Source organism: Spermophilus citellus, assembly GCF_964194105.1.
Source record: "Spermophilus citellus genome assembly, chromosome: 1".
Taxonomy (NCBI): domain Eukaryota; kingdom Metazoa; phylum Chordata; class Mammalia; order Rodentia; family Sciuridae; genus Spermophilus; species Spermophilus citellus.
The window spans coordinates 227,928,131-227,949,477 of NC_138182.1; the positions used below are offsets into that span (position 1 = coordinate 227,928,131).

Here is a 21,347-nt window from a genome sequence, read left to right on the forward strand (position 1 = left end):
ATTGTTGTATTCTGCTACCTTTCCTATCCCCTACTATTCCCCCTCCCCTCCCCTCCCATCTTCTCTCTCTACCCCATCTACTGTAATTCATTTCTCTCCTTGTTTATTTTCCCATTCCCCTCGCAACCTCTTATATGTAATTTTGTATAGCAATGAAGGTCTCCCTTCATTTCCATGCAATTTCTCTTTTCTCTCCCTTTCCCTCCCATCTCATGTCTCTGTTTAATGTTAATCTTTTCTACCTGCTCTTCCTCCCTGCTCTGTTCATAGTTGCTCTCATTATATCAAAGAAGACATTTGGTATTTGTTTTTTAGGGATTGGCTAGCTTCACTAAGCATAATCTGCTCTAGTGCCATCCATTTCCCTGCAAATTCTATGATTTTGTCATTTTTTATTGCTGCATAGTACTCCATTGTGTATAGATGCCACATTTTTTTTATCCATTCATCTATTGAAGGGCATCTGGGTTGGTTCCACAGTCTAGCTGTTGTGAATTGTGCTGCTATGAACATTGATGTGGCAGTATCCCTGTAGCATGCTCTTTTAAGGTCTTCAGGGAATAGTCCGAGAAGGGCAATAGCAGGGTCAAATGGTGATTCTATTCCCAGCTTTCCCAGGAATCTCCATACTGCTTTCCAAATTGGCCGCAATCTATGCTAAGCCTCAGGCTAGCATCATTCTGAATGGAGAAAAATTGAAGGCATTCCCTCTAAAATCTGGAACAAGACAGGGATGCCCTCTATCACCACTTCTGTTCAACATAGTTCTCGAAACACTGGCCAGAGCAATTAAACAGACGAAAGAAATTAAAGGCATAAAAATTGGAAAAGAAGAACTTAAATTATCACTATTTGCGGATGATATGATAATATATCTAACAGATCCAAAAGGGTCTACAAAGAAACTACTAGAACTAATAAATGAATTCAGCAAAGTGGCAGGATATAAAATCAACATGCATAAATCAAAGGCATTTCTGTATATCAGCGACAAAACTTCTGAAACGGAAATGAGGAAAAACACTCCATTCACAATATCCTCAAAAAAAATAAAATACTTGGGAATCAACCTAACAAAAGAGGTGAAAGATTTATACAATGAAAACTACAGAACCCTAAACAGAGAAATAGAAGAGGATCTTAGAAGATGGAAAAATATACCCTGTTCATGGATAGGCAGAACTAACATCATCAAAATGGCGATATTACCAAAAGTTCTCTATAGGTTTAATGCAATGCCAATCAAAATCCCAACGGCATTTCTTGTAGAAATAGATAAAGCAATCATGAAATTCATATGGAAAAATAAAAGACCCAGAATAGCAAAAGCAATTCTAAGCAGGAAGTGTGAATCAGGCGGTATAGCGATACCAGATTTCAAACTATATTACAGAGCAATAGTGACAAAAACAACATGGTACTGGTACCAAAACAGGCAGGTGGACCAATGGTATAGAATAGAGGACGCAGAGACTAATCCACAAAGTTACAACTATCTTATATTTGATAAAGGGGCTAAAAGCATGCAATGGAGGAAGGATAGCATCTTCAACAAATGGTGTTGGGAAAACTGGAAATCCATATGCAACAAAATGAAACTGAATCCCTTTCTCTCGCCATGCACAAAAGTTAACTCAAAATGGATCAAGGAGCTTGATATCAAATCAGAGACTCTGCGTCTGATAGAAGAAAGAGTTGGCTCCGATCTACATATTGTGGGGTCGGGCTCCAAATTCCTTAATAGGACACCCATAGCACAAGAGTTAATAACAAGAATCAACAAATGGGACTTACTTAAACTAAAAAGTTTTTTCTCAGCAAGAGAAACAATAAGAGAGGTAAATAAGGAGCCTACATCCTGGGAACAAATTTTTACTCCTCACACTTCAGATAGAGCCCTAATATCCAGAGTATACAAAGAACTCAATTAGTTCTTAAAGGAGAAAATCCTGCTTTGGAAATCCTTTGTGGTGCCAGTCATGGCTTATACTTATCACCCAGTTTTCTGGTGCCTTCTATTGTCTATGAAATGGTTCAAGGATTAGAAACTAATCAGGGTTCACATTGGAAGCACAGAGGATATGAAATTGATTTTTTTTGTGTGTCCCTTTAGTGATTTATGGTTTATAAGAAAAAATAATCCAAATGTATTAAATCAAAGTTTATCTTCTGATCATCTATAATTCAAAATCAAGACAGTTTCATTGTGGCATTATCAAAGTCTTAACTCCAGAACTGACACAACCAAAGAAAAATATATTTAAAAGGGCTTCCTGTGTTCACATGCCCAGGACTCTGTTGTCCTTGACATTAGAGTGGTTTAAAAATGTAAATGTTATGAATAAACTCAAAATGTGGAAGGTCAAATTTTTCCCTTTTAATTTTATGGTTAGGAAAGTTAAATGGGGAAAGAAACACTGTAGTCAAGAAGAATCAGGGGCTGGGAATGTGGCTCAGGCGGTAGCGTGCTCATCTGGCATGCCTGCGGCCCAGGTTCGATCCTCAACACCACATACCAACAAAGATGTTGTGTCCGCCGAGAACTAAAAAATATATATTAAAAATTCTCTCTCTCTCTCTTCTCTCACTCTCTCTTTAAAAAAAAAAAAAGAAGAATCAGGACCTAGTTCTGAGATGGAATCATTTATAAAAAAAAAAAAAATTCTCTACAGATGATAATTTATACTGTGCAGTGTCTGGGACCTTGCATATGACTCATTTCTGACCTGGGTCTTGGCCCAGCTTTGAGGTGAGAGCTGCACGGGCCTCTGCCCTCCTGAGCTTCCAGCTGAGGCCCATGGAGAGAATGCCACACTGCACATTCCCACATGTGGTCCCCACAGCCTCTGTTTCTACACACAGCCCAGTGGCTCTGTGTCATTTGCATCTTCAGTATTTGAAGGGCTGCTATGTGAGTCTTGATATAATTACCTTTATGACTACATTTATAAATGGTGTGATTAAGGCCTATGCCAGTGTGTTGGAGGGTTGACCATATTTCCATCTAGTGGTTGCATTTTCTACTCTAATTCTAGGTCTTAGATGGACTTTGATTTTTCCTGTTGGGCAGAGTAAGAGGCAGAGTTCTAGTCTCATCCTTCTACATACGGATATCTAGTTTTCCTAACACCATTGGTTTAAAAGGCTGTCTTTTCTCCAATGTATGTTTTCGGCACTTTTGTTGAGTATCAGGCACCAACTTCCTTAATAAGACTCCTAAAGCACAAGAAACAAACCGAAAAATCTATAAGTGGGCTAGCATCAAATTTGAAAAGCTTCTGTAAAGCAAAGGAAATGATGAAAAGCATGAAGAGAGAACCTACAGAAAGAGAAGATTTTTGCTAGCTGCTTCTCCATTAGGAGACTAATATCCAAAATATATGAAGAGCTCAAAAAACCTCAATACCAAAAAAAGAAAAGTTACCACCACCAACAAAAAACAATAAACTAATTAATAAATGGGTAAAAGTACTAAACAGATACTTCTCAAAATAAATACAAATGACAAACAAATATATAAAAAATGTTTTAGATCCCTGGCAATCAAGGAAATACAAATCAAAACTACACTGAGAGTTCACCTCGCCCAAGTCAGAATGGCAGTTATCAAGAATAAAATTAATAAACACTGGTGAGGATTTAGGGGGAAAGGTACACTCGTGCATTGTTGGTAGGACTGCAACTTAGTACAATCACTATGGAAAGCAGTATGGAGATATCTCAAAAATCTAAGAAAGGAACCTCCATATGATCCAGCTATCCACTCCTCAGTATTTATCCAAAAGAACCAAACTAGCATACTATAATGATATAGCCACATCAATTTGTTTGGAATAGTGCAGTTCACAATAGCCAAGTCATGGAACCAATCCAGGTGCCTGTCAATAGATGAATAGATAAAGAAAATGTGATATATATTTATGTGTGTGTATGTGTGTGTATTTGTGTGTGTGTATATATACACACACACAAATACACAGTGGAGTTTAATTCAACCATAGGAATGAAATTGTGGGGTCTGGGGCTGGGGCTCAGTGGTACAGCGCTTGTCTACCACGTGTGAGGCAGTGGGTTCCATCCTTAGCACCACAGAAAATAAATAAATAAATAAATAAAGGTATTATGTCCATCTACAACTAAAAAAATACTTAAAAAAGAATGAAATTGTGGCCTTTGCTGGTAAATGAATGGAACTGGAGCACATCATGCTAAGTGAAATAAATCAGACTCAGGAAGTCAGGGGTTGAATGTTTTCTCTTATATGTGGAAGTTTGATCAAAATAAGGGGAAAAAAAGTGGAGTGGGGGAACTCCATAAAATAGAAAGGAGAGGGCTGGGTTTGTGGCTCAGTGGCAGAGCACTTGCCTAACATGTGTGAGGCACAGATCCTCAGCATCACATAAAAATAAATTAATAAAATAAAGCTATTGTGTCTATCTACAACTATAAAAATATTATTTAAAAATAGAAGGAAGATCGTGGAGCAGAGGAAGGGGATTGAAGGGAAGGAATGAGAAGTGGGAAAAGAGACTGTGGAATGAAGTTGAACAAAATATGTTCTGCATATATATGAGTATACCACAGTGAATTTCACCTTTATGTGTCTCTATAAATCTTTAATTTAAAAAGACACTAAAAGTAAATAGAAAAAAGATCAGTATAGAGGAAGAGGAACAGGGGGAGAGAAGGGGAGGAAAAGGGGAAGTACTGGGGACAGAAGTAGAGCAAATTGTATTCCATGGTTGTATGAGTTTGTCAAAATTATCTATGACTATAATTCACTAAAAAAATTTAAAAACATAAAAAAGAGTGTAGTGAGTGCTAATTCAAACCAGCTTTTGTTTCTTAAGGTAATTGAAATGTCTTTGGTAGGTAGAAATGTTCATTTGGGAAAACCTAGAAAATGGTTTAAAAAGAGGTGATTACATATTAGTGTAAAGTTAAATGAACAACCCTTGCACCCTACACCAATGAGAGAATCTGAACTCTGAGAAACAGAAAGCACTGTCTGTGTGCCTGCCTGCTTACTGGATTATTTACTTACTGAATCTGTGCTTTAGTTCTAGCCTTGATGCCCTGGTGGCCGACAGTGAAGGAGACAGGCATTCCGAGCAGCCACACCTGTGCTATACTCCAGTGTCTCAGAGTTCCTCAAGAACTGGGATTCCTAGTGGCGATGAACTGGACTCTTTTGAGACCAACACTGAACCAGATTTCAATATCTCCAGGACTGAATCACTTTCTTTATCAAGTAATCTGCACTTGAAGGTATTCTTATTGGTGTTAATTTGGCTGATTTTAAGTGTGCTGAGTACATTGTCTAAATCAATCCATCTATCTGAAAGACAAATTCTGTCTTACAAATATGAACTCCTTTTTGTGTTAGAGGAGAGACTCCTTTGATGTCTGTTTGAGTCTCTTTAATCTTTGTAACTTGTTTAATTTTTATAGTTCTTATGATGGTTGATTTATGTTTTCATTAATTTGCAAGAAGTACATGCCACTTTTTACAGACTTGGAAAATTTTAATATTTTATATAATGATCTCTACCATCATCCCTTAAGCAGAAGGAAAAAAATGGGTAGTATTAAATGACTTCAAGTGATCAAACTTATTTTGCTCACATAAATTTTAACCTGGCCCAGTGATGAGACAAATGATGTTAGGCAGAGATGATATTGGTTCAGCATTCCTGGTTTCATGAACTAATCAGCAATATCATAAACATTTTCAGCTTTTCCATTGGAGCCAGATTTTCTCCTGTTAAAATTTCACAAAAGAGTTTCATTTTCTTGTAGTTGTTTTTAAAAATACTAAACACCATTTTTTCTGGTCTTGCAAAGAAAGCTCTTTTGTGTTTGAACATGTTTTCTTCCTATTTGATTTCTGTTATCATCCACTCATTTCTTTTTAAATCGAGCTTACTACTGTAAAACAGTGTGTGCCATGCCCAAATTTCTCTTAATAAGAACATATTGTTGTTAGGATAATATTTTTGTTCCAAGCCCTACAATATACAAAGTGTTTAGTGTGTATGCAAAATATATACTTTTCTTATAAGTCACCTAGAACATAATTAATGCTTTTATTTGTGTATTTTGAGTAGATGAGGTACTTGAAGTGTTAGGGTTTTGTCCAGGTAGACTCAATTGGTGATAGAATCATTATTTTAATTCATCTTCTGACTAAAAATCCTTCACTCTTTTCTCTCAGCTCTGAGGTCTGTAGAACTATTGTTATCTTTTGAATCTGAACATCATGTGACATTTCTGGTTAAGAAATGGGTATGATTGTTAATGTAGGTACTAATTAGTTTTGCATTTTGAATCGAATTGTGAAAAACTCAATATAATTTGGAGTGAAAAATAATTCAGTCTTTTAACAGCTTCGTGTTGTTCATTTTTAGAAGAGTTTGCCCTAGAAACTTTATCATGCCTTGCCTGTGTAATTACCCCAAGTATAATGTTTTGCCAAAGGTTTTTGGACAATTTTCAAATTCCATTGTCTTGAAAAATGATTACCATATATGACTTAAATGAAAAAAATGGCACTTGGCTAGATGCTTGGTGGCCAGGTCACTGTTAGGTTATAGGACAGCCAGAATCCTATCACCCTTCCCACTTCTAGCCCTATGGGTGCTTCCTGCTAGGACAGTCAGGGAGCCACAGTCCAGAACCTGGGAAGCAAGATCAGCTTCTGTTTTCAACTTTTCTCTGGACTGTTTAACTAACAAATGAATCCAGGATGAGTGTGTTTTTACTCAGGAACTGAAGAGGCTAGTGCTTGTGAACGACAGTTTCTAATGGTTTAATTTTAGAAAAGACTTTTGCTTTACTTTCTTTTAGCTCTAACTTTAAGTGCTATCTCAAAAACACATGGACAGGATAAATCCTAAGGCCTCTGTGGAATAGGAGTTAGATACCATAAATGACTTTATTGGAGTTCTATTGCATACTGATCTAAATTTTCTAGAACATGTAAGAAAACCATGTTTTAATTACCTTGTCATCTTGCATTTTTCATGTGTTGCCAACATAATAATAGAAATAATATGTAATTAGGGAAATAGGAACAAAAATGACAGGTCATTAAAAAGGAATAATATTGAAGAAATGTAAATCAATGATATTCAAACATCACTCCAGGTGCAGCATGGCAGATCTATTGAAAAATGAGCATGGACTAGTAGCATTTGTATATTGACCTGATGTATTTGACCCTAGAGGCATCAGCTAACATTGTAAATTTAAATAGCTCTTTGGAAGCTTAAAAAAAAAAAACTCTTAAAATTGTAGGTGGCTATTCTTCTGCCTTCTAATAAGCCTGAAGTATAGAAATCTCAGTATAGAATTTTGTTTGAATGCTACAGTGTAAAATGAAAAAACTGACAATTCAGTTAACAACAAGTCAAACACCTTGATCATGCAGAGAAAATGTCATTTGACTTAATTTTTCATTTTTTAAAAAATTAGTTGTAATGGCATTATTGCATATGAAAGTATGTATAGGAAACCTTCCCCAAAGCTTGAGTTTAATAAAACATTAGAAAGACAACATTTTAAAAGTTGTGAGAGGCAAACAGAAACAAATAATCCATAAAAAAATCTAAGAAATGTTCAGGTTGAATTATTTTTTCAAAGACATTGACTTTATAACATTCATGATGAACATGTACTTTCAAGTCTTCTGTAGAATTTTTTTGAAAGCTTCATTACCTTCTTCTTCATTACCATTCCTAATACTTCTCTTTCAGGAATCATTGCTTTCTGGAATCCGCTCACGTTCTTATTCCTGCTCATCACCCAAAATTTCCTTAGGGAAAACTCGGCTGGTGCGTGATTTTACGGTGTGCAATTCAAGTGAAGGTAAACATTATTTACCATTTGGCTTTGAAAGCATTCTCTTCCAGAACAGATTTTCAGTTATAATAAGACACAAGAAAAGCAAGTTTCAATCCCATTCCTGCAATTGATTTTTCTTTCCTTCTTTCTTTTCTTTTCACAGTGCTGGGTTTGAACCCAGGGGTATTCTACCACTGAGCAATATTACTAGCCCCCACCTTTTTTTTTTTTTGAGACAGGGCTTTGCTAAGTTGATCAGGCTGTCCTTGAACATGTGATCCTCCAGCCTCAGCCTCCTCAGTTGCTGGGATTACAGGCATGCACAATTGATTTTTCTAAGCTTAGGAAAATCCTTTTCTCATTGGATGTCAGTCAAGTAATAGATTTAATGGTGATGAAATTGCACATAGGTACATACCTCTCTTTTGCTTTGTTCTTTGTATGAAATGTTTTCCTTGAGGATAGTGCAATAAATTACAGTCAATTCCAAGTTTATTTCTGTGGGGACTTTAGAGAATTTTATTTAAGCAAATGATAAAAGTCCCTTTTGTCTTGTGTATAAAGTGTTGAAATAATCCAATTCCTTAGAGCCAACACATTGCAAAATGGAGTTTCTTTCCTTCTTTATTTAGCAAGGGACTTTGGAGAGTTGAAATAAGAACAAAGTCACAACACTTGCAAATATTTTCATCATTTTAGGGGGGATGGTGATATAATCAATCAGAAATATAACTTTTGTACAATAAACTTTTACTTGAAATAGTTAAAGGATATAAATTATAGTCATACAGTTTGATGAATTTGTTTTAAAATTGCAGTTGGACCCATACCTATATTTTATTTATTTTTTTAATGTGGTGCTGAGGATCAAACCTAGTGCCTCACAGGTGCTAGGCAAGTGATCTACCACTGAACCACAACCCCAGCCCCAGCTTGATGAATTTTCAAGTGAATCTGATCTATAATTAGAAAAATTATGGTAAATTTAGAGCTCCCTCATGGCCTCTCAGCCCCTGCCCCCATTTTAAACTTTCTTCTGAAATGGAATTATTTCATGCTTTGTGTAAGTAATGCAACATGTAATTATCACATTTAAAGTCATATTTGGAAGTAAGTATTCATGCCAAGGCAAAATACATAACATTTTAATGAAAACTTTAAAAAAAAATATATATATATATATATAAAATAACTTTCTAGTTTGTTATCTTTAAGAGTTATGATAGACTCAGAAAATCCTCTCAGTGTCCCAATATACAATATTTAAAATTGGATTTATTTAATTTCTTCCTCTTTTCCTTTTTTCCTTACTTCATTACATTTTTAGTATTATTTGGCTTTTCATGCTATGTGGAGCAATACTGAGAACAGAATCTCTGTGCTTGAAACTGCCATCTAAGGTCATAACTTATATATGGCAGCTGTTCAAAGAATACTTGTTGGTTGAATATGATGGACAATAAATATAAAATACAAAACAATCGCAACTTTGAGTTTTCCCCCTCTTTTCCCAGGATGAATTATTAGAAGAGAAGAAAGTAAGCCTGATAATAAGTGTCAGTTTGGGGATTTACAATGGACACGTTCTAAAGGAAAAGTTATCAGAGAATGTAAACTAGCTTGAGAGGACAGGAAAGAGAAGGTGAATTGAATTGGCTCTCAATTGTTTTTTCCTTTGATTTCATGGGTCCTTACAGAATCTCCAGGTCTCCCCATCCTTAATTTAGGTTCTTTTTAAAGGCAACTTTCAATTTTTCACTGACAGTCCTAGCTGATTAATTAGCTTTATACTCTTACAACTTGAAAAACATGTTAAGTATTCCATGCAGTGTGTAACATGATGTCTTTGCCTTTGCATCTGTGGTGTCTCTGATTTGTAAAGTCAGAAAACTCTGGAGTTTGAGATTCCCAATCAGATGACCAAAAGGAAATAAGGGGAAAGTGCCTCAATTTATACAATCTGTAATGAGCAAAGAAAGGTACATACAAGCCTTAAATCTTTGCATTTAGAATTAGAAAGAATAAGAAGCTGACATCAATTCCTTTTTTTTTCTGAAAAAAAAACCCTTGCCTTTAGGCAAGATATTTAAAAGCAGGGCTATTCAAATGAAGTTTGATACTATCTAGAGGGTAAGAATTACAACCAGGTGATTTAAGTAGAAGCTACACACTACACATACAAAAATCCCAATGGATAGACCATCTGGTTGCAACCATTTGCATGGATACCAGATTGGCCAGTCAAAATCATTGTACTGTGAAGAGTAATTTACCTTCCAGTAAAGAAGGAGTAATTTTGTGTAATCCAAGCACAGGTATGAAGACTTGTCTAATTCAAAAGTATATTCTAATGTTTCATTGTTTAGTTTGCTTTATCACAAGCAAATCGACATTTTTGTTCCTATAAATCTTCTCTTGATTGGTTTCGAAGAGTCCTAAGAATTTTCTCTATTTGAACAGAATCTGTCTGATGGGGAGGCTCCCATAGATGAGGTGTCATGCTGATATACAAAGATAGGATTTTTTTTCAGTCCTTTTTTGGGGGGGAGTTGGTCCTGGGGATTGAACTCTGGGGCCCTCAACCACTGAGCCACATCACCAGCCCTATTTTGAATTTTATTTAGAGACAGGGTCTCACTAGTTACTTAGAACTTTGTTTTTGCTGAGGCTGGCTTTGAACTCTCAATCCTTCTTCCTCAGCCTCTGGAGCCAATGGGATTCCAGGCATGTGCCACCATGCTCAGCATTTTCAATTCTTTTTAATTCTTATGTGTCAGGTTCCTTCTTTCTTGTCACTTTCAATGAGTCATTTTTTTTTTCTTTTTAGCTAAGGATACAATGGTGGCAACTGTACTATTTATTGTTTAGATACTTAAAATGTTTAAGTCTAGTTTTGTAATTCCTTTTGGTACATTGTAAATTTACATAGAAGGAAACATTGTCATATTGAAGTAATAACTCAGTCTCACCAGGCTGGATGAAAGCATTCTACTTCTAAGCATTTGAGAGGTGAAGTCAGCATACTTTTGAAAGTTACTGTGAGCTGATGAGAGCACTCCTGTCACATTGTGCCCAGGTGACTGAGTCTACTATATTATTTTATTGCTTGATTATCTTAGATACCTTATTTTCTTGGAATTTTACCAGATTTGCAATAAGAATCCTGATTTCTATGGCTTAACTTGAGGAACACTTTATGATAGCTATAAAATAAAGCCTTAACTTCCTCAAAGTAGGATTTCTCTTACAACAAGGCAGTACTAGACGCAACATTGATATTTACAGGTTTCAGGGAATATTTATTTATTCTCCATATGTAGCTGGCTCATTTCCCTTATGACCTAGTTTTGCCTCTTCACTGTTCTGGATTGTAACAGTGAAGGATTGTCCTGCTCAGTAGATGGTGTGCTTCAAAGTAGCCACTCCCTCCTTCAGTTCTTCTCACAGTCTAAGTCAGTATATCTGCTCCATCCCTGGAGTAACCACCAACTCTGGAAACAAGATGGCGTGAAGCTTGCATGAGCCCTTCCTTCTGCCCCACCAGCCCAGCAGGAAAGGTAGTTCTCCTCTCCCATAAGCTACAAAGCACATCTCTGAATTGGCTGCAGCTAGGATTTTATAAAGACAGAAGCTATATTAAGATGGAATCTTCCTTATGATGGCCTTCAAGACTTTTCCTTTGAGCTTTGCTAAAAAAAAAAATCAGCTAAGAGAAATTTATTGATTCTTTATGTTGGGGAATTAGTGTTATGAATAAGGGTTGATGCTCTGGTGAGGAGTAAACATAGAACATAGGACTAATTTCCCACACTTCTCCTTCTCCTTGCTGATGCTCAGCTCATGAGTTCATAACTTTGTCCTCCTCCCCTCCCTTTCCAGTCTAGAGAAAGTGATCAAGACCTCTAGAGCAGTGCCCTACTTAGATGAGATTACTTGTTTTCTCTCCCATTTTCCAAATGGTAGTGGGTATGATGAAATATGATGAATGTGTGCATTTCAGACTAACACAAGACTGCAAGTTTGTCTGCATTAGTTTTCATTTTATTTTTCTGTGTCTTACAGAGCAAAGAGCTTACAGCTTACCAGAGCCACCAGGAGAAAAAAGGTACTTTAACTGTTCCAATTTTCTGGAGTGACCACTTGATCCACCTTTGGAAATGTTTGCACATCTTGGTTATCTGTTCAATGGTTTGTGAGAGGTTTCTGTGTAAAAAAAAAAAAAAAGATCCTTCACTCCCAGGATGGGGTTATGGCTCAGTGGTACAGCGCTTGCCTAGAATGTGTGAGGCATTGGATTCTATCCTCAACACCACATAAAAACAAACAAACAAACAAATAAGCAAAGGTATTGTGTCCATCTACAACTAATTTTTTTTTTTAAAGATCCTTTGTTCCCTTTGTGATTTGTATCAGTGCAAATTGGACAACTGTCTCTTTTAGTCTCAGGTGTGCAGGCCTTGGAATGGGGAAAAGATGTTTTGTTTTGGGGTATTTTCAAAACTGAATACCTCCACATATGGCACCCAAGGGCGCAGTGTGAGGACCACCTGTTTCAAGAAGGCAGCAGGTCTGCCCTGGATCTGCTGTGCCAAAGAGAAAACTTAAATCTATTAACAAATCTCGGGATGGTGAGTATAGGCCACCTCACTTATTACAGGGTGCCTAAACTTCCTCATTCTCTCTTACTATGGATTTTTCTTATCAATGTTAGATTTGAAAGGAAGAATAAATGATGCAGAAAGGATTTCAAGCATTATCAGTTTTCTGGATGACATGCAGATTTGCAGAGAAGCCTAAACTTCTCTTTTTCCTAGAAGGTAAAACCATTGCTGGAGGAAAGATTGCAAAACAGACTAGGAAACAAGTATGATAGCTGAGATATGGTGGTCTTGAATAACTAACTGCTCATGAGTCACACCATGGAACAGATCTGGGGTCATATGCAAAGCTAGCACTAGAAATGGCATAAATGTTTGGCTTTAAGAAATCATCTAAAAAACAGTAAAATTGACTGAGTTTTGGTCATTTTAACACTAAAGCTCTGAAACTGTTTAATATGTAGTTCAGGACAGACTATTTTGTTTTAAATGTTAGAATAAAAGTATCAATAAGAAAAAGGCTCTTTTGGTTCATTTCTATTCTTTTTGGACCAGAATAGATACTTCCAAATGGTACAAACAGAGGAAGTCTGGGAATGTCCTTGAAGGATAGGATGACAATGAAGACAGCCTGGTGATGATGATAGTGGTGATAATGAGGAGGAATGAAGTACTAACCACTGACAATTACTGGGTGTTTTTTTTTTTTTTTAGCCTTGAACTGTTTTAAACAGCTTATATTTATTACGTCATTTAGGCAATTTATTTCCTAATTATGGCATTTGATCATCCTCTTCACCATCATTTTGATTAAAGGTCTTCTTCCTTTAATCTTTTCAAAAATTGGAGAAATAATGGGCTGATTGTAAAGATGTTTTAAAAATAAAAACATTTATTTTCCATTTGGAGAAGGATTTAAGACTGGAGGAGCCAGTGCTCTACTTGGTTAAATAGTAGCCTCTCATATACTTTCACATGGATGGATTGTGTGTGTGGAGGCCCTTTCTAATTCCTCATTCCTCTCACTCCTGTTTTCCTCTGTTCTTTCATCTTTTTTGGTCTATATCCTGAAAGCCCCTGACTTTCTCTAACATACCCCTTGTCATATCTAGTACAGTATAGCCTTCTTCTTGCCTAATCTCTTCCTGATGTCTTGTTAGATATCCCAACCATACCTGATGCTTCACTGTAGTCATGTTGCAGTTAGCTACCTGAAGGACTGCCTTCTTAGGAGTCCTCTTACTGAGTTTCTGGAAAAGGATACATTCAGGTACAAAGGGGCTCATGCCAGAATTTTCAGGCTTGTTTAGCAGACACTTCATCTATCCCAGTTCTTGAAGATCACAAAGCATAACTCGGTTGTCTTTTTGCCACTTCTATATCAAATCTAGAACATTTATAGCTGTTTTTTTTTGTTTATTTGTTTGTTTGTCATACTGGGGATTAAACCCAAGGCCTTATGCATGTGAGGCAAGTATGCAAGCACTCTACCAACTGAGCTATGTCCCTAGCCTGTTTTTTCTTTTCTTTTTTTTTTTAATTCCAACTATCTGTGTTTTAAAGGAAGCATCACTGTGTTAATTTTTAATTTGCATAGTGGGAACTTCTTTTAACACATTAGATGCCCTGTTCTTTAAAAAAAACACAGGCAGTTATAGATATAATTGATTAAGGATTAAGATATTGAGGATTTATATTCTTAATATATATTAAATATCTGTTTACATATTGAGAGGGCAGTACCAGGACAGCCTCTGAAGAATGGGCACTAGTGTTTTGGCATTTGTGTGTTTACTTTGTCATTGCTCAGGTCTTATCAGCTTTTGAGCCTTAAAGGTTAAATGGCACAGTTTATGTCATTTTGTAGATATGTATAGGACACTTGCTAAACTGTGGTACACTTAGAGATTTTTAATCAAAACTAAAAAAAAAAAAATTGGTGCAGCTTTCTGTAACTTGGAGAATAGGAATAAAGTTGGGTAGCTAAGGGTTTATTTCATTTTATTTGAGAAAGTTTAGTTCTTTTCCTGGTGGGGAGTAGGGGAAGAGACTTCTTGACCTTAAAATCCACACTGACCTGACTTGACCATTCTTTAATTCATTATGTCCCAAGTTTTCAATTCTATATAGAACAATGAGATGTAATAGAATTTAGGCCTTTTCACCATTCTGCTCTTCTTTTAGACATTGTATGGTACTTAGTGGGATCAAAAAAGGTGTTCCAGAGGAGATTTAGGGTAATCTCTGGAATGTGTTTTTCATCCCTAATTCTAACAGTGAGCCTGTTGACTATTATGACAAAGAGTTTTGCAAATCAGGATGCCTAAGGTAACAGAGTTTATGGGAGAATTTTAGATTATATTAACCAGTCAGATAACTAAGGCAAAAATGACTAGAAGTGGCTGAGGAAGTAGAGAGGAAGTAAAAAGACCTGAGATCTTTTGTTACTTTCTATCATCACTCAGTTCTGTTCACTTCCTTTCCCTTCTAGCTTTTTCAGATGGCTTCTGTCAGGGGCACACAAAGTTTCACTTACTGTGCAGGATTTGAGTAGCAGAACATACACCATCCTGACTGTGCCTTTAAATCTGTATGGCCAAGAGGTAACTCTGAAGCCACTGGAGATATATATTTTCCCTAAATGCATTATAGATTTGAAACTCTAAAGTACTGAAGATAGAGCTTCAATAATTTAGTTTATTATACAAAAGGTTTAACGCATACTAGGTAGATATATATTAAAGTGTGGAATGGGTCTCAGAAGTAACTTAGTCTGTTTGTCATTAATCAGATAAAATGTTCTTTAAAAGTCCTAAAAAGTTCTCATCAAAAAACCACCTTTTCATGAAAAGCAATCATGAAGTTTAAGGGGAGACTTTAGTTGGGAAATATTCATTATAGAAATAGTATACAGAAGTATTATCTGGCTTGACATGAAACTTAGTTTGATTTTTAATGTATATTTTTTCTCTCTCAAGTAATAGTGTCAGAAACATGAGTGTTAAAGGAAGTTCTAGGGGGAAATGTAACTTTGTAGCTTAGATTTTTTTTTTCCCTAAAGAATGGTCATATGCATTAGAGGAGAGTAAGTGATGCTCAGTGTGCTCATGGTTGTGTGCAATCACCTCTAGCTTGCATCTTATTTTGGGGAGAATCTAAGGTCTTTTCTCCTCTGCTATTCAGAGTCTCAGATTACAAATAGCCCAAAGAAGTGGGAAAAACTGAATTGATGGGGACACAGTCTCTTTCTTGGGCTATATAAACAATATATGCCTACTGAGTATCATCTCTGCTTCTCAAAATAAATAAAAGCCAGTTTCATATTATTGATTATTTGGCAACTTCTCCGTGTCCTGGGGAATTTCTATTAGCACAATAATAGGGAAACGAGAATTCTCAGAGTAAAATTGTAAGTCTAAGATTTCCTTTACTTCCCTAATATTTTGGCATAAAAAATTTCAGGTATATAGAAAAGTTGAAACTCTGAAGTACTGAATACACATTTCTTCCATCTAAAGTCTACAGTTGTTAACATTGTAAGATAGTTGCTTTATCACATCTGAAGAGATGTGTCTATAAGATACGTTTTTAATAAAGAGTTTCTATGTTTTCTCTTTGGAACAACCATTAAAGCCTGATTTACACATCCATCCATGCATATGCTGTTCTTGGATCAGACTTAAGTCCTGTGAACCATGATAACATGTTCTCTTTTGTAGAATTCAGGAAGAAGAATGGGATAAATACATCATCCCTGCCAAATCTGAGACTGAAAAGTATAAAGTGAGCCGAACTTTCAGCTTCCTCATGAATAGGATGACTAGCCCTCGGAATAAATCCAAGGTAATCAAAGTTCTGCACCTCTTGCTACAAAGCATCAATGGCTTTCTTTTTCAGAAATTGATATAGTTTGCATTTTCCTTTAAAAATTGCTCACCTTAGATTTTGTACACATTTTCCATATGGAATATCTTCCAAGTTATTAGAAATACCAGGGCATCCTGACACCTAGTTCTTATTCTCATAGAAAACACAGACTCTGCCCCTCTGAGCTCTGCGAGAATGGCTCACAGCTTTTCCCTTTTTGCTTTCCTCCCACTTTCCATGGCTGCTGATTCTGAAGATGAAAAACAAGGATGCCAAAGACAAAGAGAAGCTGAATCGACATCAATTTGTCCCAGGAACATTCTCTGGGGTTCTGCAGTGTTCAGCTTGTGATAAAACACTCCCGGGGAAAGAGTCGTTCCAGTGCTCCAGTAAGTTTGGGGGTCTAATGTGTGATGTGTTTTGTCTCCCCAGCCAGTAGGCTTTCTGAGACTAGGGCCATTGCTAAGCACATTTGCTAAACTTTGATTTTAGTGCCGTGGGTCTGATTGAGCAGTTTACCACGCAATAGCCAATACTGGTTAGAGTCACTACACATTGTACACAGTGGGTCGCCTCCCTGAGCTCCAGGCTTATCTCCTTCACTGCCTACTTGACGTCTCTACTTGGGTGTCTCTGCAGCATCTCAAATGTTACATGTCTAAAACTGAGCTCCTGATCTTCCCCTCTGTGCCCACCTACAAGCTGACCCTTTCCATTAATGGCAAGTCCATCAGTTGAGCCAAATGCTCATGCTAAACACTTCTGAGTACTGTGTGCACCTCCCTTTCTCTCACAACTTACACATAATCCTTCGGTAATCCCCTTGGCTCTATTTTCAAAGTGTGCATAAAACCCAGCCACTTGCCACCCTTATCACTGCTATCTGTCTGATATAAAGCCATCATTTCAACACCATTCTGACTTATTTTCAACTTTTACCACCTCTTCTCAAAGCATTGGCCAGAGTGAGCTTGTTAAGACATGAATTCCTGGATTCCAAGTCTTTCAGCGACTCCCTGTACCCCTCTGACTGAAGGCCAGAGCCTTACCATGGCCCATTCGATTGGTCCCATTTCCTCCTCCCACTTGCATCCTGCTTTGGCCACACTGGCATCTCTGCTGTTCTCCCAACATCCAGGTACCTCCTGCCCTAGGACCTTCCCTTCCCTGGTGGTTCCTTCTGCCCACAATGCTATTCCCTCAACTGGCCATGTGATGGCTTAGGTAACCCCTTCTCTTCAGGCCTTTCCCATCCACTTTGTGTCTGGCTCTTCTTTTCCCTCCCTTTTATAATATTTACCACCATCTAACTTACTACATATTCTGTTTTATTGTTGGTCTCCTTTACTGTAACTTCTATGGGGCTGGATTTTTGTCTATTGACAATGGCTAACACATAGTAAATGCTTAGTAAATATTTGTTGAATGAAAGAGACAAAGAATTTAGGCCCAGGCAGGTGCAATACATTTCATGGCATTTGCTGGTAGCCAGAACTGGGAAGATATTTGGGAGGTGGGGTGAAAGCACAAGGGGAAGAGAAGAGCAGGGGAAGGGCCATGTAAAGAACCAGGCAACTCAGAGTGAAAGTGCTTATATGCACTTGCAGTTCATCTGATGCTGGCACAGTCTGTCTGTGGCATTAAAGGCAGACTGAATGCTTTTCTCACACTTGGCACAGTCTTCAGAGATGCCAAGTTATTGTATGCTGGAACTTTGCTGTCCTTCAAGACTGATTTCTTTCTTTTACTGGATACAAAATGGCACCAGGCAGTTCAGATGTGTTTTAATTTGTTAAAGGTTTAGAGATTTTCTCTGAGTGCTATTAATGGATTGCTGCTGGCTTGCCTGCATTTCAGCAGTCAGCTTATCCGTGTGGTGGGTGGTTGTTTCATAGGTTGTCACTTCACCTTTCTCATAGGACCTGATTTCTTCTATAGTGCCCGAGGCCACAACTAAGACCTGTTTCCCTGCTATTTTCCATTCTCCTGGTTCTTTATTCGGTGCTTAATATCCATCTCTGCTTCTTCTTATGAAGCATCTGCATTTTGGCCTCTGTCCATACCACTTAACAGAAGTCTTGCTTTTGATGGAAACTTGGGATTACTTTGTAATTTAGTCTACAGTCTTTCCTCCTGCTTTTAGTTTGAAATCCCTTCTTTGGGGAAGGGTTCTCTTCTTTTCCATGGTGGCCACTCTTCTCTTTTACCCCTTGCATGGTCTCCTTTTTCCTAACTCTAGGTGCCCTCCAAACTCATCTTTTGAGCATTCATTCATTTTCCTTTTATTATTTTTAAGAATAGTCACCCAGCCTATGTTCTAAAATACCCAGCTTAGACCTGTTCTTCAGCTTCATGGACTTTTTACTTTCCTTTTAGTTCCACATTTCCAGTTGCCTAGAGGCTGAGCACCATGTAATTTATGGCTACTTTTGAGCATGATGGCAGAATGATAGATATAAACCAAGACTGTCACAGGCACTCAGGCTCATAGGTGACCCTGTGTATGGACGTCTTCTCCCAGAGACATCGTCGTCTCCTAGACTCTACGTGTTTAAAACCACCATGATAATGTGGTCCCCTGCTTGGGTTAATGTCACTGCAGACTCAAACTTTGGCTGCAGTGACCCCACTTCCCTTTTGTCTCATTCTCCCTGGGTCAGTCCATCACTCTTTCATTTCTCTTTTCACTGTTACTAGTCGGGTAAATTCCTGTCCCACTGCTACAAGTGAATTGTGCTAGTTTCTCTCTCTCCGGGTGTTTTCATCTACAAATTAGGATGAATACTTTTACTGCATTTATCAAAATGCCATTGGCTCACATAAATTAGGGACTTCTCTCTCTTTTGGTTTACTGAGCTAAGCCTGGTTCTTTGCATGGGCAGCCAGTCCCTCATCTGTGACCTGCCTTCCGGTCCCATGCTTCTCTCTTCAGCCTTAGTTGACCTCCCGAGGCCTTGTGAGTCCTTTGTCTCCTACCACATGTGTTTTCCTTCCTCTGTCTTTGTGCTTAGGATGATCTCCCTCTTCAGACTCCCCTCCTCCTGCACATGGATCCAGGTGTCTGACTTCATCTTTGCAGGTCTTTCCTGTCTTCTGTGGTCCAAATTCCATCACATTTGTGGTATATTGCTCCTATTCTATTTAGTACTGGGCTATGTAAACCCTTCTGGAGTTTAACTACTAAAATAGACCAAGTTCTTTAAGGACTTTAATGATGGTGACTCTTGGGTAGCCCCTACAGCAGCCACCACAGAGCTGGCTCTTAGACACTCAGGCCCAGTGGATGACTGATAAAACCAGGGAGCCAGGGCTCAATGGAAAGGAAACTTTTGTAGTAAACAAAATGTTGGTTCTTAGTGGCTTGATAACTGTGGATTTTGATGGCGGTTGCAGTGAAAGATGGAATTTGTTGGAAGTACTTAAAACATATTTAGCTGTTAAAACAGTTATTCCTTTTTTTGAAAAATGGATTCAGATTCATAAAAGATATAAGATTTAAGGAGAAATTTAAAATTATCTAAAATTTACCACTTAGAAAAAATTACTGTTTTGGAGTGCCTTCTAACCACAAAAATATTATATCAGCTTTTCATGATAATGTTTCATTTGATGGTGATGTCAAAGGTATTCAAGTCTTCTTGTACATTTCAGTTTTTTCTAATTTTTTTTTTACAACATAAATGAACATTCCTTTGCACCTATCACCACCCACATCTTCGATTATTCCTGTAGATTAAATTCCAGAATCAATATGTATGAGTCAAAGTGTATGTTTGACTTTTTTATTAACCCATAATTTTTTTAGAATTAGTTTTAAAATTTATAGTTTTTTTTTTTTGTTGTTGTTGTTGTTGTTTAAAGGGGGGAGAAGGGCGTTGATTCTTTAGCTTTTGTTTATTAACTTTTTACATTGGGTAACAAGGTATGATAGACAGTCTCTGCTAGGTAGACAACCATAGTCTGTGAGTATGTTTTTGTTTTTAATAACAATGGTTAATATTTCTAATCTTAAAACATGGTATGATATGAAACAACATGTAAATCCCTGTGTCCCTTTTTTCTCTGTTTAGAGTTGCTAATTTTTTTCCAAAAATTATACTTCTATGAAATTCCCTATGTTTATAAATAGGTTTCCCTGCTTATATTTTGATATTACCTTAACCTGGTAGGCAGAAATTTTAAAAATCACACCTTCATTGCAGATTTAACTGAAAACTACCCTTTTAACTCCATTACATGTCTTTTATGACAAATTTTACTTTGTCTGAGATGAACATTCCTTTTGTTCTCTTCTTTACATTTCCCTTCACTACCCCTGTGGTTCTGATTTGGGGCGTGTGCCTTGAATTTAGCTAGAGGTGATCTGCAACACAACTGAACGAGCTTGTTTTATAGCAAAGAGTTTTTCTTATTTACATTTAACTTTACTGCTTCCAACTGTCTTTTATGGCTCGTTGCTATTTTCCTTGATGTTTGGCTTAACTATTTAGACCATGTGTCCTTCGCTTTTATCTTCTCATAGGATTTGGCTCAATACACTCTTTTAGTATCTACTAATGAAGGCTTTAAGGCTAAGTAAGGCTGATAATTTAATACTCTTATTTTCCTTCTGTTTACCCGTTCCCCCAACCTCAGTTAATATACCAAGTTAATTATTATAATTATTATATTACTTTTTTATATTGTACATTTAATCTTTCAAGAAAAATTTTCTATCTGAAGAAAAATTTGACTTATTTATTTATTTATTTATTCCATTCTGCATCTCTACTTACAACAACTTTTAGATGTGCTTATTTTCCTGGTTGCTTTTGCTTTCCTTCCTTCCTTTCTTTTTTTTTAATACAGCCAATCTACTCTTGAACCCTCACTTTTGATTCTGCTCTCTTGGACTGGAACAGGATTGCTCTGTTTTCTGAAACCTTGTGTATGGAAGGGCCGTATCTTTGCTCATTCACACAACTTACCTAGCTAAATAAAACCTTGAACTACTATCTTTTCCTTTGGTACTGCCTGCCTCAATGATTGGTCCTCCTTGAG

The 21,347-nt window shown here is 37.0% G+C and overlaps 1 protein-coding gene across 5 annotated transcripts in view; it reads left to right on the forward strand.

Moving 5' to 3' along the window:
• Nucleotides 1-21,347, forward strand: part of ARHGEF28 (Rho guanine nucleotide exchange factor 28) — a 306,138-nt gene that overhangs the window by 213,177 nt on the left and 71,614 nt on the right. For all 5 annotated transcript variants that reach the window (XM_081287604.1, XM_081287607.1, XM_081287605.1 and 2 more), the window contains 5 exons: nt 5,061-5,268; nt 7,755-7,866; nt 11,905-11,947; nt 16,160-16,283; nt 16,564-16,696. In XM_081287604.1, the coding sequence (XP_081143730.1) occupies nt 5,061-5,268; nt 7,755-7,866; nt 11,905-11,947; nt 16,160-16,283; nt 16,564-16,696 (620 nt within the window). The remainder of the gene's footprint in view (nt 1-5,060; nt 5,269-7,754; nt 7,867-11,904; nt 11,948-16,159; nt 16,284-16,563; nt 16,697-21,347) is intronic.